General features: G+C 39.2%; 1 protein-coding gene across 1 annotated transcript in view; it reads left to right on the forward strand.

Moving 5' to 3' along the window:
- GAB1 (GRB2 associated binding protein 1) overlaps nt 1-17,188 on the forward strand; it is a 135,306-nt gene that overhangs the window by 42,377 nt on the left and 75,741 nt on the right. The window contains exon 2 of the mRNA XM_031062602.1: nt 704-753. Within this exon, the coding sequence (XP_030918462.1) occupies nt 704-753 (50 nt within the window). The remainder of the gene's footprint in view (nt 1-703; nt 754-17,188) is intronic.

A 17,188-nucleotide genomic window follows, 5' to 3' on the forward strand; every position in this document is an offset into this window, starting at 1 on the left:
GGAGTCGTCGCTGCTGTCTGAGCCCTTTCCCATTGGCAGCCGGCTTGTTTCGCGGCATCTATGTAATTGGGACAAAATGTTGGGCTTTTTTTTTTCTCTTCTTCATTTTTTTCCCCCGGTGTTTTCCTTTCTAAGCAGCTAAACTTCAGATTTATTTGTGAATCTGTGAATAGAGATCTTAACGTGACCACCTTATTTTTGTCTGTTAGCGATTAGCAGTCTCTTCTTGAAGAACTGTTCTGGGCTTTATTTTAATGCCAGGAAATTTCTGAAATGAGTTTCTCATTAAATTAAAAACCAATATTTGGGTTTTTGGGTCTCTGTTTCCCAATGTCAAAAATCCTCTTTGTGCGAAGGAAAGAGGATGTCCTGATGGGTCATAGCAGAGTTCTCCCTCTCTGCTGAATTGGACACGGACTGTATTCTTTATGAATATTCTCTATGTCTGTGTGTGTATTCACAGGATATCTTTACCAGTGTGGAGGAATTAAGAGCAGTATTCATGTTTTTAAAGACTTTTAATAAGTTTTCTGCTCAAACTCTAAATCTCATGAAGGGTGCTGTCTGTAAAAGGACAGAGTTTGCCCTCATAAATCAATCTCAATAATCAGTCTCTTAATATGCCAACTTTTTTCCATGTAGCTGCCACTTCAGTGTATTTATAGCTTCATTTCCATACTGGAATTACACAAGAACCTTTGAGGGGAAAACCCTGACTACAGCGCTGGTCAAGGAGTTCCCTGTCCTAAAGAGGTAATGCCTCAATTTTCACTTGAAAGGGGAATCTGCTTTTTGAGTAGGCAGAGTATCAGGGTGATAATATGGCAAGCTTATGTTAGCATGATTTGGTTTAACATCGCCATGCGTTGTAGTCCTTAAGGTCGTGAGTTTAAATCCTACATGTTATTTTTGACTCTTTTCTGCTTGTATAAAAGAAAGGTACAATTTAAAGAAGGGCTTAAAGTAAAATTCCTCCTGTTTGTATGTAGTGTCTGATCTGTAGCAGGCTGAAGGCTGACACTCCCTTCAAAGACTAAAACTGACCTTTACGTTCTGGTTGCCGTCTTCAAGCAAACAAAAAGTTGATGTACTTAAGACAATGAACTTTAGCTGAGTGCCCTGGCTGGAGAGTTGGCTTGTGCTCCCTGTAATTCTATGCTTAAGCGAAGGCACAGCAGAGAACTGCCTTTTCCAAAGCCATATTTTATGGTAGTGGTGTTTCAAGGGGCTGCACCATATGAAAAGATGGGGAAGTGATTTTAATAGTAAACTGCTTTTCTGCAATGCGTACTTTTCACAGGTATGTATGAAAACTTGTAACTTTTGTGCTCTATTGAGTTTTGCATGCAAGTGTTGGGGCAAACTCAAGTTACCATCTGGGAATGAAGATAAAAAGTCTGATATTGCCGTCGAATATGGTTTAGTTCTTAGAAAGGGTGAAAAGGACTTTGAAGCTAGTACACAGACATATGTTTCACAGGGACTTTAATTTTAGTTTGAAACTGTTGGACATTAACTGTTGGTATTAAGGCTAGCTTATAGTCATTTTGAGGCTAAAAGAAGTAAAAACCCTCCAACCAGCCCTGTCCTGCAGGTGGAATAATCAGATTTCCTTGAGTGTATGCCTTAATGCCACGAATGTCTGTTTCCCCTCTTAGGAGTTCTGTTCTCATGCCTTCTTTATGTGGTTTTGGTATGGAATTAAAGTTCTGACAGCTATTGGTACCTGCTGTCAGTTCCCTGGAGCTGCTGTTCAGAACAGTTTGTCTGAGGGAACAGACTGGTTGTTTCCAGCAGCAGATCTCTGAAGAAAGTACAGGTAACTTTTGGTGCTGGTGGGGGGGTCACGATGTGGATTTAGCAGAGGAGAAGGAAAAGGGAGTTGGGACTAAATCCTGCACAGTTCTCCACAGACTGTGCTCTGGTTTCATGAGTACATGAAAGAACTTGTTTGTGCAGAGAGATGGAGGGCTGTTAAATTTCACAGCTTCTGCTATTTTCTTGAATGTTTTCTTTCTTCCCTTGTTCCATTGCCTTAAAATTTGCAAATGTTTATGTGCTCACTTTAACTTGCTGTGATTTTTCTGTTCTCTTATTTTTAAAAAATGTAGTTGGAAAGCCCCTTTCTCTCCATCTGTCCTTTAAAATGTGATAGTAAACCTTGGCTTCATGGTTTTCTACTGCATTGCAGTTCTGCTGTGCACGTGCCAGTTAAAATTGCTGATGCTTTGTGGTGGCAGCACAGCGGTTTTTTACTGCCATTATGCTAGGAAACCACCAGATATTTAAACACAGCTGTCCTTGGTAAAGTAAGAAAAAAAAAGCTTAAGGGAATAGGAATATCTTAAGTTCTCTCCTAGAACGACTACGCTTTTGTCTGGGGTAGGCTAGTGCTCAGTAGGATTCACCTGGATGTGCTTTAAAGCACCTGGATGTGCTTTAAAACAGAATCTTAGCATTGATGGTTGGTTTATGGAACCAGTTTGTAGAAAGTCTACTGATGTAGTATAGTAATTCCCAGTATTCTGAGGGAATTTCGCCAGTGCATATAAATATCTCGAAGTCTGGTGCCAAGAGGTTGATGCCAGACTCTTTTCAGTGATTCTCAGTGACAGGATGGGAAGCAATGGCCATAAACCAAAAACACAAGAAGTTTCACCTTAACAGGAGGAAGAACAGCTTTACATTGGGGGTGGCAGAGCACTGGAATGGGCTGCCTTTGGAGGTCATGGGCTCTCCCTCTCTTGAGACATTCCGGACCCACCTGGACATGTTCCTGTGTTATCTGCTCCAGGTGACCCTGCCTTGGCAGGGATTTGGACTGGATGATTTCCAAAGGACCCTTCCAATCCTAACTGTTCTGTCATTCTAATATGTCCTACTTAGAAATACATTTTATTGGATAAAAGGTAAAACTCAGTCAAAAATACTCTGTGTAGACTAAACACTTTGGGATTGGTTCAGATTTTTCTGTACCTAACAGACTTCCCCATTCTTCTTACAGTTCATAAGATGATTTTTTAAAGTAAATTAAGAAACCTTAATTTTGATGTAAGTGTGGCTAAAAATCCTGTGATTATTTAACTATTCCTATTGATAGTTCATTTAGTTATTTTAAAGCAAGGAGTTTAAAAATGAGGAATGGGCTTGATCTCCCTAGGATGTAAGGGGCACTGATATGATTCAGACAAGGCTAAAGATAGCATCCTCTTTCTAATCTTTTCAGTTGGTAGACAGTGACTAAAAAAGTGCCAGATTATTAAGCTAGTTATTGATGTTTAAACTAGAGGCTCAGACAGCATAGGTACAGAAGTGGAATATTTGCTGGTTTTTTTGTTTGGCAGTTGCTGTTTAGCGCTAGTCACATATGTGCATCTTCTGTCTTTAGTAATACTTAACTGTGTTATGATATGTAAGGGTTTTAAGAAATGTTATATTTGTCAGAATAGTTGTAATTTGGTAAAAGCTGCAGCGCCTGACCAAAGCCCTTTTTCTGGAAGACACCTGTTTGTGTTAAGCTTTTTTTTTTGTGATCTTTCATCAGCATAGTGAGCAAATTTAAGAAGCTGGTTGGTTTACAGGAGAAAACCAAGCCAAACTAAGATGAGCTTGTCTGACATCATTCAGTGTGGTCCCCATGGAACAGGGTCAAGTTAAGTTAGCTCAAGACAGATGAGTATTATCAAGAAACATTATGTGACATCTTTTGTATTCTGAACTTGACTGTGCTTGTGCTACTCAAGAAGTTGCTGAAGACCTCACAGGGATTGATGTTCAGGCAGGAAACCTTCCTTCTGGAAGGAAATCTGACCCTCCACTTCTGCTGTGCACTGGTCAGAAAACAGCAGTTTCACTTTTGATGCTTTCAAACATGGATTAGTAAACCCTAAACAATGAAGTTGAAGGCATGACTAAACACAGTGTTTTTGTGGATTACAGGAGGAAGTTGCATTGTTTTGTATGCCAACTGAAAATGCTGATACGATCTTGGGTATGACTTTAGGGCTGTAGCTACATCCTGAGCGAGCTGTTGGTGTATAAGGCTCACTTGAGGAGCATAGAACTCATCATGCAAGTATTTGTCATCTTTGACAGGACATCAGCATCTGGTTTTGGCTTTGCTGCCAAAGCTGCAGTACTCTTAGTGACTGACCTGTGGTGCATGCTCTGAATTAACTCTCAGAGGATGGTTGCAGAGGGTGAGAGTAGGCACCAGCATATAAAACAGATTAAGAAGTCTAATGTGTTCATAATAAGATTATCTTCTGCTAGTTATTTTAATTTTTATGTAGTTTACTATACTATTAATTTAAGCATTTCTGAGCTTGGGGGTGAGATGGTACCTGAACCACTTGACTACTTTTTTTCCTTGGTGTAGATATGAAAATTGGAGACCTAATTAACAGAAATTGTCCTATTCCTCTTGAAGTGCAGGTGAACTACTGGATATATGAAATAAGCCAGATATTCTAAATATGTTAAATGATGTGAAAAGTTTTTCCTAACATCTGTGAAATAATAACTCCTAATTTGAGAACACAGCAGCTGAGAAATGAAGGAACAATCAAATTCTGACTTCATGATATTGAAGATGGTTCTCAGTTGGATGTATAGCAACTTATGGATACCTTTTCAGTATTGCTTCTGTGTTTTGATAAGTCTGTTAATGAGATTTGGTGCAGCTAATCACAGGAGATTACAGTTCAATTAGAAACTAACAGGGAGCAGGGAGAGGAAGTGGGAAAACAAATCAGTGTCTGCTACTCTCTTGATGCTGCATAGAGGCTGCTCCTCCATGTGCGCACAGAGTCTTGCATCACTGAAATTAAGTATAAGTAACATATGTACTAAGCAGAGGAAATAGTGAAATAATATGATTCTAATTTCCAGTTATACACAGATGATCTTGATTTGCACGCCTTTTAGTCAATCATCAGCCCAGAGCAGCTGTGTGAAATGTCAGTTGGATAAATTGAGAAAAGGATGTTTTATTGGACAGTTTAGCTTTGAAAAGTATAGACCTTGACTGTCAAAATGAGCATCAATTCTGGAAATCTTTGATAGAGCAGGTAACTCTTTCAACTGAGAGGTAATTCTTGGTATTCAACAGTCCAACAGGGAGAAGAAAGTGACAAACAGAACTGTTTCTAGTGTTCTTTTGTCTCCCTCTTTAAATTTTAAAAATGTTGGAATAATAGTCACTTTTGAGGCCTGTTTTATTTTTGTCTTTTTTGACATAACTTTTGTATCACTTTATTAGAATCGAATGCACTCTTCTACAGACATTTAGAAAACATTTACTCTCCATTAAATTTTACTGATGCCTTTGATAGAAGTGTTGGCAAAAAAATGAAAGGAACACCCGTTATTCAAAACGTAGTAAATTTAGGGAAGAGGATAAACCTGTGGGTTGTAGATGGCTTGGGCATCTTCTACTTCTTTAGTCCTTCTTTCATCTTTTCCTAGTCTAAAAGTAGATGCCACTGAACTATATTTCACTATTGGTTGAAATATTTTCCTAAATCAGGAAGGGAAGTACAACTGATGAGATGCAAGTTTTGTTTTGACATAGAGCTAAGATTCACCTCCTTATTTTTTCATTCACACTTTTGCAGTGTTGCAGTGACAGACTTTTTGAGACCTTTTCAAAATTACCTTAATGTCTTCTGTGCTTCAGTGAGTAATCGTTTTATTGCCAATAGAAGCAAGTTCAACTGTTGCAATTTCATTGCGGTATTTCATTAGGAGGAACAGACTTTGTCTTGCAAATTACTTGAGCAAGGCAGGCGGAAAGATCACACAGAAAGGGATAATCTTGTCAAGGGAGGTAAGTGTTGTATACAGGTGAATATTGTCGTACAGTGTAATTTGCTGCTGTTTTAGGGACTCTAATGTGAATTCAGCTCCTTGTATGTACAAACAAGAAGCTCTAAAGGAGTACTATGTATTTCTTTCTTTTTTCCTTTCTTTTTTGTTTTTTTTTGGAAGGATGGACGGAGAATTCTGCTATCTCCCAACTGCAATAATATACTATTTATTTCCAATTCCCTCTTTATCAGTTCTTGATTAGACTTTTGCATTGGTTCTTTTATGAATTCTCTTGCTTGTTTGCTTTAGAAACAGTGTTCATAGTTACACCAATAATGTTAACTTTGTAAGTATTGGTCAGTGCAGTATGCTAGTTGTATTTGTGAAGCTTTTTTTTTTTTTGTAAAGAAGAGCCCCCTCCCACCCCCACCCCGGCTTCCAATAAAAGGTTACGTAGTATGTTTTTTGTACTTGTGTTTGCTACTAGCTGTTGACAAAAGGTTTTGTTTCTCATGAAGAACTTTTGAAGCTCTTTCAAACGTGCCACAGTGCTTTTAGTTGTAAAAAGTACTCTTATGTTATGTAGTATCTGATTGTCTCTGTAGCAGTATCCAGCGAGGAAATGTTTGAGGTAACTTTCTGTGAGATGAGACTGAATTAGCTGTTGAACTCTCTAACCATCTTTTTCTTGATGTGTTTTTGTTTTTCATCTGAGTAGAAGGAATATATATAATTGCTTCTTATACCCAAAATTTCAACTTTATGATTAAACTCTCTGAGGTTATGGTGAGACATTTTTCTTCCTTTTTTTCCCTTGTAAATGGCAGTTTTTCAGGGTAAATGGCAAATGGGGTATTTGGAGTTGTCTCTCTTGGTGACACAGCAGCATGTAACTAAAAAGGTCAGGCAGCTATGTCCAGAGCTTTATAAGGCTTGTGCATTATTAAATATAATATCTGTGCATAATACAAATAATTCTGTTTAAAAATATACCTGGAGAAGGAGATGATACTTCAGCTCGGAAGCTGTGCCAAGATCCAGCCTCTCTCTTCAGACAGCCAGGTTTAGGCCCCAAATCGAGAAGTGAATTAAATGAAAAGCTTTTGCTCCTTTTTATTTTGTACAGCAATTTCTTGGCAGACTGGTTGAAGAACAACTATGCTTTTTCAGGAGCTGTTCTTGTTCTTTTGTCTGAGAATTTCTAGGAAGTCAGAAAAAAGCTTTTGCCTCTCTGTGTTTTTTAAAAGGAGGTAGTTTTTGCTTTCTGCCACAGGCTGGCTAGCTTGGATGAGAAACCTTGATGGGGGGTGCTGTGCAGGCCAGTGGCTGTATGTCGTGGCTGAGGATGGTGACCAGCCATTGGGATAACCTTGCTAGCAGGAGAAAAGCAACCTTGTCCCTTTGCCTGTTCCCCACACAAGTTTTCCAGCCATCTTGCTGGTGACATGTGGGTTGTTCTGCTGCTTTGTAAGTGAAAACAACACCAGATAAACCCTTCATGGCAGTGGAGATGGTCGCTGTCGCAAAATAAATCTGCTTCCCCACCCACTTCCCAGCACAGCCAGCCTTGGGGCAGGGTGATGGCAGATGTGCTCTCTCCTTCCTCCTGGGTGAGCATGTCTCCACCCCGGGAGGAATGCGATGGGTTTCAGTGGAGCAGGCCAGCAGGCTCCTCTCTCTGGTGCTGCAGCCATCAACAAGCCCTTCAGTATTTCTGCCTCAAAGGAAAATGGGGAAAAAGAAAAACAACACAAAATTAACTTCAGTTTATTTTTCTAATGTTGTCTGGGGTTTGGGATTTAAAAGCAAAATAAACCCTCTGTAGGTGTTTATTTCTGACAGTAGAAGTTCAGTCTGGGGTATGGAATAAGAATACAGAAAGCTCTTCAAACACAGTTCAAATAGATCTTTGATGCAACCAACACTGAAGAATTACAGTGCTTTTGGGAAGGTTATTAAAAGGGTTAACACACAAATTATATCAGATGAAAAATGGATTTTGAGTTTCAAAATGGAATGCTACCCATTTCTGAAAAAAAAGCAGTTCTGAATGTTATGTGTCAGTTTGTCACTTTCCCTTTGTATGAAGAATAACTGCACTGAGTCACGTACTGTGTTAGACAAATGTTCCCATTCACACTTAATGCATGTTTCTGTTACAGTTTTCTGATGCTTGTGTTTCCATGTAGATTCTTAAACAGGATCAGATGTAGCTGAAAAGCTGCACCTGGTTTTGGGATGGTGCAGGGAAAATTGCTGCTTTATAAGGGAACTTTTTGAAACCAGCCGTAAGTCCTTACACAGAATTTAACAGACATTTATGATTTTTAAAAATACATATGCATATCTGTGATACTTAAAAATAGGGTAAAATACTGACAGCAAGTGTGCCCCTTTGTAGCAAACACTGAAAAGTAAGAAATTTATTAGGAAAAAGCTGGTGGAGATAATTTATTTCATGCTACTAATGATTGTTATAAGGATTGGTATGTGTTTGTTTCATCAATAAACAACCAAGAAAGAGGATGTCAGAGTAATGTATGAATTTGATGTGAATTGAGAATTTGTCCTTGGTATTATTTAATTAAAAAAAAAAAAAAAGGGCAGGGAGAGAGAGAGGAGTGTTTGGAGTGTAGTTAGAAACAGAAAAAGCTGGTGTTTTCCAGGGCAAATGAGGCTGTGGAATGCTTTGCCATGTGGTATCCACACTGGAAATGCAGGAGATTCTGGGGAGGCTTGGAGAGAATCCCCAGTCTGTAAAACGTGAACACTTGGAGGTCTAGGCTGTGATAAGAGGAAACTTCTAAAATGTCATGTTGTAACTGGTTCCTTTGGTTCACTTATGAGATCCAGTCTTTTTGTAGTTCTGCTGATGTGCAGGAAGAGTCAGAGGTAGGCTGTGAGCGTGATGCCATCTGGCAGTTCTGCTTTCCTAGAAAATAGTGATCTTTATGAACTTAATTTGAGATTTAAACCACAAACTGACAAAAGCTTGTTCTTTTTGAATCTATTACTTGTTGCATAATTCTATGATTTCTTTTGGTGCTCTTCATTAAAGAAATGTTTTCTCTTTCAATTACGTGTTACACTGGGTGATGCTTTCATGGTAGCATTAGACAAGCTTCTTATTCACAAAATCCTTCCCTGTTGCTAAGGGAGATAACTGTAAGTGCGTGCGGGAGTAGGGATGTCAATAAGGGTATCTTCGTGAATCTTGCATGTCTTAGTGCCTTTCCATTCACTGTTTGTATGCAATTATTGCTAAAATTATTAGCATCATGCTGTGTGAGCAAGTTTTGCAGTCTAATGGCTTGTTACTCAGTGTGAAATAATGCCCTCAAAGCTGAGGTCATGTCACGCTCTTAGTTATGACGTATATAATGCAGTTGTCTGTGTGCACAAATGAAGGAAAATTGCATAAGCTTCTCGGCACTGTGAGAGATAACTAAAATGACTCTTCACTACCAAAGGCCTGTTAGCAGAGAGGACATACTTGTATTCATTTAGGAGTCAGCCATTACTAAAATAAAACCTGTTTTTTCTTTTCTGGAGTTTTGGTGTGGGGACAGGAGAAATGGGGCAGGGGGAAGATCTAAACTGAAGAGTAGTATACAAGTGACTCATTAGTGTAAATTGGGAAACTTAACCCAGGTTTCATCCCAGGGTAATTTTGTCCTAGGACAAGTAACTACAGAGTTTTCTGCTATGGTGTGTACTTCAGTGCTAAGTTAATTCACAGTCCTTTGAATTTTTCCTTGATCTGATGGCTCTGTTGTCTGTGAATCTCTGCAGCTCCAGGAAAAAAAAAAAAAGGAGGAATTTATTGTCTGATTTAGAAAGAGAATGACTGGAAGATCTTTACTGATAATATAATGGAGGCACCACTATTGTTACATAAATTCGAGAGTATTCTTTGGTGGGGTTTTCTTACAGTACAGCCATAACTTACTGTGATACAAATCTGCATGTTTGCTGTTTTAGCCTTGAAATGGGCATGTTCATAATGCAGATTATTACTGCAGTTTGAGAAACTTTAAACTTCTGTTGGGATCTAACAAACTGTGTATGGGAGGTGCCATGTCCTAAGCAGCACTGCTGAGATTGCTTCCAACAACTGCTGGGAATGCAGTGCTATTCCCATCGGGGTGCATCTCTTGCCTTCTGCTTATGGGAAGAGGCTTTCCTGTCAGTCTCTGCAACCAGCATCAGACAGCTGGAGAGTGTTCCTAACTCCTTTAGCTGGCTGGAGAATGAGGTCTTTGATCCTTTGCTTCAGGTAGTTGTTGTTTAAAGGGAGGGCAACTGGAATGTTCTTCTGAAATCTCAGTCTGCTTAAATAAAATAAAGAATAAGGAAGACTGTGATCTGTCCTTTCCAACTGAAAGACTGAGCTGGACAGATGTTTCTTACTCAGTACTGAGGAGGAAAGTCCCTGGCTAGGGACTCTAGAAGGAGGGTTAAAAGGTGAAGGAATCCTGTGGGGGCCTCCTGCTGCAATGATGGATTCAGCCCTGCACAAGCGGGACTGAAGCTACAAAACTTGTGTCTCCTCATCCTTTCCCCCTCCTCTCCCTCCTCCTCCTCCTCATTCCTCTCATTGCAACTACTTTGTGTTTATTTTTCTACTTTTAAATTACATAATTTAGTCCTTCCTGTCACTTCCTAATGTCTGAATCATAGGCAGCTCTTCCTGCCTGCAGTAAACAAACATTTATTCCTGGCACCTTTCCAAACATTGAGATTGTGTTTATGAAGGTGGAGGGGGTCCCTCTGGCAGTGTGCTTGGGAAGCTAATTCAGTTGTGTACAGATTGGGTAAACTGCTTACTGCATGCTTCTGTGCCCAGCTGATTTCCTTGTCTTTCCAGTCTTCCAAACTGATGGAGTTGCTGGGCTAATCAGGGCCAAGCAGGTGAATGGTTACAGATTAAAAAAAACCCAAAAACAAACAGATTTAAAAAAACCCAACAGATAAAAGCAGAGCATAAACAGTGGGCTATGAGCTTCTGCAGTTAATAACAGTAGCAAGTAGATTGCCTCAAGTCTTGCTGCTGTTGGTGGTGCCTCTTGGCTCTCTCACGCTTTCCATATAGGTATGGTGCTGATGTACATGGTGTGGGTCATCTGTGTAGTCACTTGGGAGAAACACTGCTTGGTCTAACACTCAGGCTTTGCTCATTTTTTGGATTCTTTCACTGCAAGGCAAGATAACACAGGATACTTTGGAGTATGTGTCAGCCTCCATCAGCCTGCTGTATATCTTGGACCACATTTGTAAAAGCTGCAAAATAGAAGTGTGTCATCCTCATTTTTCATGTTATTACTCCTCTTTCTTAGCTTTGAAAATCCTTTATTTTATTTTTGAATTGGCTGTGACTCCAGAATGATATAGAGAAGACATAGCTAACACCCATGGAGGCTTCCCACCTTTCCTGTTGCATTTGCACGCTTTTTACTGGTTACTGTTCTTTATGAAGAAAATTCATCTTGAGTCGTCATAGACCAGCCTCACAATGTGTTGAGCACTACAGCTCCTGCATGGCATGTGGCACTATTAAATGGACTTTGTTTGGTAAATGGAGACAGCAGGGGAAAGATCCAGGCTTTTGTTTGGCATCTTTGCACTTGTACCTTCCTGCTCATCTGTGCCTCCTCACTTCGCTCTCTGATTCTTACTACTAAGATGCAAGAAGGTCAGAATGAGTTAAATATGTTTAGGATAGATTAGATGAGGAAAGAACACCCTGAATATGAATATGACTGACTTAATTGTGCTTTCTTGTAAAAGATAAAGAGATTGCCTTTTTCTTAAGCTACAACTTACCCTGACTTTTCTGACAGTGGTGTTTATAGCATGGGAAGCATATTCTCTATACAGATGATCTAGAAAAGCTACCAAAACCATTTTGCAGGTTGTGCCAATAAGACAAAGCAACAGAATGTTACTCTAGTCTAGTTTAGTACCAGTTTCAGAAAAGACAATTGAAGCAAAAGAACCCTGCTGTTATATGCCATAGGAATGCCTCATGTTCCAGTTTGTTGGGGCTGAGGCTGCATATGCACAGGGATGTGGGGCTTTCCCTTGTGCATTTTTTTCTCATCCAGTCAGTAAATGAATTAATGAAGTTCTTCAGAAAGATAAGATTGAGAGACTTTGAACCTGAGAACTTGTTTTAGTTGTGGTTGGATTGGATACCCTTTTTGCCATTGTTGCCTACTTGCAGTGTTTGCCTATGTGTAATGAAAGAATTTACATTTTGTTTTGCAATAGTGGGAGGAGTTACTTTTTCCTATGGTTGAGGTTGAAATGAGTTTTCTGTTTGTGGAGTATGAAAGTAATTTTCTTGGGGGTGCAATTTGGGTAATGTACTATTCAGTGTACTTACTAGGGAATTGGAAAGAAAGCATTGTGATAGAAGACAGCATCCTCTTAATAGTATATTCCAGTCTAAAATCATGGCAACCTCTTTCATAATAATACTGTACCGTGTGGAAACAATTACATGAAAATATTTTTATCTGTTTGCTACATGCATTTTGGAAATCTTGGAACTTAACAGTACATATTCAAATAAATGCCATGTTAAATAATGTAGAAAGTACTTATGTGTCCTTTCTGTTCCATGTGGTGAAATTTTTGCTGAATCAGAACCAAAAATGTAAGGGCTAGGTGCTCTAATTATAGTATTATAGGGCCTGTCTACTGTTGTCTTTTAAGCTTGTAATATAAAGTGTTTTGGTTAACATGAAGATAACGCTTACTAAAATACAATGAAACCGAATTTTGCAGTCATTTGCATTACTTTGTCTTGTAATGTTCCACAGTACTATTTTATCAGTTCTTGTCAATAAACATTACAGTGGTGTCCAAATCTTTCCATTGGAATTTGAGTTTACTAAATTATACTCTTGCATTGAATTTCAGTGATTGCATTATTTCCATTCATCTGATGACAATCTTGCCTTCTCAAAGAATGTTGGGCTTTTTATTTCTTTAAGAAGACATAAGTGGTATTAAAGTGAAGTCTGATGAGGTGCTGTATGATTTTTAGCAACTTGTTAAGCAGCACTTCTGAGTTGCTTGTGAAATTTCAGTAAGTCTCATTGTAAAGTGCAAGTATTTCTCTACGCAATTGAACTATGCAGCCTTAAGTTACTATTAAACACCTATAGAGTATTATGAAAAAAATCATGCTAAGCTTTATACCAAAACTTGTGACTGTGGACAGGTGTAAGCCAAGAAAATGGTTGTGGCTATAGTAGAAACATGCTTTCCCATGAAATAAAATCCAGGGATGTAGCCACTGTAATTGTGCAATAAAGTGTCATAAATGTGATGTCATAGTCTCTGCAACTTTCTGAAGGGGTAGTCTGATTTTGAAATCAACCAAGTAGTGAACAACAAGCCTCAGAATTGGCTGAGACAACAGCAGACAAATCTGCATCATTTGGAGAAACAGTCATCTCCTTAGTGAATTAAACTATTTCAAAATAGAACTTGTTGACTCACTGTGTTAATCTTGGCTTTTCATGAAGAAATGCAGCATCCAACACTGATTAATTATTTTTTATAACAGATCCCTAAACTGCAGGCTACACAGTTAGGAAGAGACTGATTGGAAGAGAGTTCATTGAGGCTATTAAACGTAACTCTTCTGAACTGCAGTTTTTCTCTGGTAGCATTCAGACATTCACCTGTAGAAAAAGATCCCAAGATGCAGATGGGATTGCAGGACTGAGCTTTTGATTTACGAGGACTATTTCACAAGGGTGAAATTACCCAAGGGTGTATTGTAAAGATTAGACAGAACCCAGCAAATCTTTTAAGATTCAATGGTGTAATTCAGAAGGTTTGTTTGGGATAATTATTGTGATAACAAGGACATATTGCTTGAACTGTAGCTAGTTAGTCATGTGTTATTGTAAATTAAAAAAAAAATGGGAGAGTCCTCCAAGTTTGTTATGGGTCTTGGTTAAAAATTAAGTGTTGTTAATGAAATTATTTGAAAGAACAAATTGAAATTCAATTGAATGTGGTAAAACTTACTTCAGTGTGCAAATAAGGATAAATTCCAAATGTAATAAAGCGCAGTTTATGTTTTTCAGTGATTACCAGAACCTCTTTATATATATATATATATATATGTAGTAATTAAAGCAGTTGAAACAGCTTAGGAATTAGTGGTATGCCAACAAAATAAATCTCTGTGCCTTCCTAGTAAGAAATAGGAGAATCTTTACAAAACCTCCATTTCTGTGGTGTTCAGGTAAAAATGTAGGTAAATAAATAAGTCTTGCAGTGTGCCCAGAAGGTTTTCTTTGAGGGGTCAGCTGGAGCAAAATTTGGAGCCAACAGCCTTCCTAGAAAGCGAAGCCTTGGCTTTAGCCTGGCTTAGTCTTTTCACAAGACTTTTGCACCTGCTTGCAGAGGCCTACAGGTGACCTTTTCCAAGCTGATACCTATTCATTCTATTTATTTTTTTTTCTCTTTTCACCTTTATTCACTATAGAAGCAATCAAAAACTCCTTGCTTGAGCTCTTTTACTAAGCCTCATGACATAATACCCTGCTACCCTTGTAACTTAATTGTCTTTCCTAAAAGGTAGTAATCTTTTATTTTATTTTTTTCCTTTTCCTTTTGGTCTCACTTTCTCTTGAAGTTCTGCAGCTTCTGTGTCAGCTTGTATCTGTTCATCTTTGCTCTGCTTTGCCATTGATCTGTCTGTGGATGGCTCCTCATGCTCATTGTATGTTAGCTTTGCATCCATGGCACGCACTCAATCTTTGCTCCTAAATGTTGCCTTTTCTCAAGACTTGTCTTCTGTATAGTACTACCACTAATGTTTGCTACCAAATTAGGTATATTTTCTGTTTTCTTGGAAGTTGGTTTTGCAGCTGACATTTCTGTTCCTTTAACAGAAACCCAACATTTTCCTGACATTTAAGTCTCTTCACAACTAGAATTGCCTATTCCAGGAACTTGTAGATGGCCTTGCCCACATCCATCATTGCCTGGGCATGTAGGCATTTACCAGACAGAGCTCAATGTAGCTGGTTTGGTTTTGTTTGTTTGTTTGTTTTGGTGGTTTTTGTTTTGGTTTTTTTTTTGTTTGCTTTTAGTTTTTGGTTGGGTGTTTGTTTTGGGTTTTTTTGTGTCAGTCCTCCCTGCGCCTCCTTTTCTCCAGGCTACAGAGTTCCAGCTCCTTCAGCTGCTCCTCATACCACTTGTGCTCCAGACTCTTCCTGAGCTCCACTGCCCTTCTCTGGACACGCTCCAGAATCTCAATATCTTTCTTTTACTGAGGGGCCCAAACAACAGGATTTGAGGTGTGGCCTCAGTAGTGCTGAATACAGAGGGACAATCCCTGCCCTGGTCCTGGTGGCTGATCCAGCTGATCCAGGCCAGGATGCCACTGGCCTTCTCGGCCACCTGGGCACAGCTGGTTCATGTTCAGCTGCTGTTGACCAGCACTCCCAGGTCCTTTTCCAGCCCCTCTGCCCCAGCCTGTGTTGCTGCCTGGGGCTGTTGCAGCCCAAGAGCAGGACCCAGCACTTGGCCTTGTTGAACCTCACACCATTGGCCTTGTCCCATTGATCCAGCCTATCCAGATCCCTCTGCAGAGCCTTCCTGCCCTCTTGCAGATCAACACTCCCGACCTGTTTGGTGTTATCTGTGAACTTACTCAGGGTGCACTTGAACCCCTCATCCAGATCATTGATAAAGATATTAATCAGGGCTGGCCTATATAGCTCTAAATGCCACAAGTCGTTTTTCTTCATAGATTCATAAAACACAGTCTCCTTGAAGGTTGTATTTAAAGCCATTCATAACTGCACTAAATCTCTATAGGGACTTATATATTATTATTTTTCCTGACTGTTCTAGCAGATTTATCTCTGGTTTTAAACTCTGCACTAAGTTTGGGATTAAGTGATAAAACTATTTTCTGAACTATTAGAACTAGAGGGTGTTTTTTGCATTCTCTTCTCAATCAGGATTGATTTCTCCTGTTATGTGTACAAAGGATTTGTGAGGTTATTCTATTCACTTGTGTATTTTTGTGAGATGTTCTTATGTCTGTTCTGAGGGAAGGAACTACATACAAATTTTTCAGAAGACTTCATGGTGGAACGCATCTCTTTCTCTGCTTGGAAAGCATGTAGCAGGCTTTACATGTAATCGCTCTTTTTTAGTCTGATCTGGGCAGAGTTAGAAATTCCTTTGTAGTTTGGACTTTGCCCATATGGAAATCCACGAAGGCCAAAATGGATTGAATTTGTGTGTAGACAATTGACAGACTAGAGACTGGTGAGCACGGGAATTATCTCTGCTCTTTTGGGAGTGCTGCCAAGATAAGCTGCTGTCCTCTGTATCAGCTTGAAGTTTCTTTGTGATCATCCTTCAATAAAGCTCCAAATAGAGTGCGTGGTTCAAATTCCACTGAGATATAAAAGCAAACTCAAATATGAAAGCTGACCCCTAAAGGAATGCAATTTTAACTATAAAGCCAAATTTTCTTTCCTTTGATGATCTCACTACTCTAATAATAAAATAATTAGGTTTTTTAAATTTTATTTTTAATGTAACAAAACCTAAAGGCAGTGGAATTCACAACATGCTTTCATTCTGTCATCTGAATGAGGTAGAAAGTTTTGGAGTCTTCAGGTGCTTTGACAGCATCAGTCATGTCTTCCCTGGACGATGCCTCAATTGGTACTTTTCTCCCAAACTGTCAAGCAAGTCTGAAGCGATTTGGAGCTGGAAAATATATTTATAGTGGTGACATGGCCACTGGCACTACTGCTTTCTATTTTCACAAGTCTTTGAGAAATTCTCTAAGAATCCTGTGTGACAAAGCAGAATTACTATTAATTACTATGCACAGGAGATAACCTCTGTATTCTATGTGCCACCCCTTCCAACTCAGAATATTTATTGTGATTTGATGATGTAATCCAAGCCTGTTGCTGTCTAAGAGGAAATAGTTGTGTGAGCCCCCTCACCAGGATCCTGGACAGATCAAGGCACCGAGGGCTGCTGCTGGTTGAGCTAAAACTGACCAGGCTGCATGTTTTGAGTTTTGCAACGACCCTGATTGGGAGAAAAAGATAGAGCTGTCTGCATATGGATGGGAAAGCAAATTGGAAGTGGTCCAGACCTGTTTGTGCACTCTCCAGTTGTTCTGCTGCATGAATCTGTGCAAAGTATTCCTGAAAGAGGAGTCCAGGAGTGGAGTGGAGAAGGTGATCTTGCTAACCAGCAATGTTCTTAATGGGAATAACTGGAAATGAAGAGGCTACTCAGGTGCAATGAGGTCTAACTAATGTAACCAATGTTTCAACTTGTTCTACTGCATGTTCGCTCTAAGGCTTGTTTATGT

Source organism: Geospiza fortis, unplaced genomic scaffold (genome assembly GCF_000277835.1).
Source record: "Geospiza fortis unplaced genomic scaffold, GeoFor_1.0 scaffold35, whole genome shotgun sequence".
In the NCBI taxonomy this organism is placed as follows: domain Eukaryota; kingdom Metazoa; phylum Chordata; class Aves; order Passeriformes; family Thraupidae; genus Geospiza; species Geospiza fortis.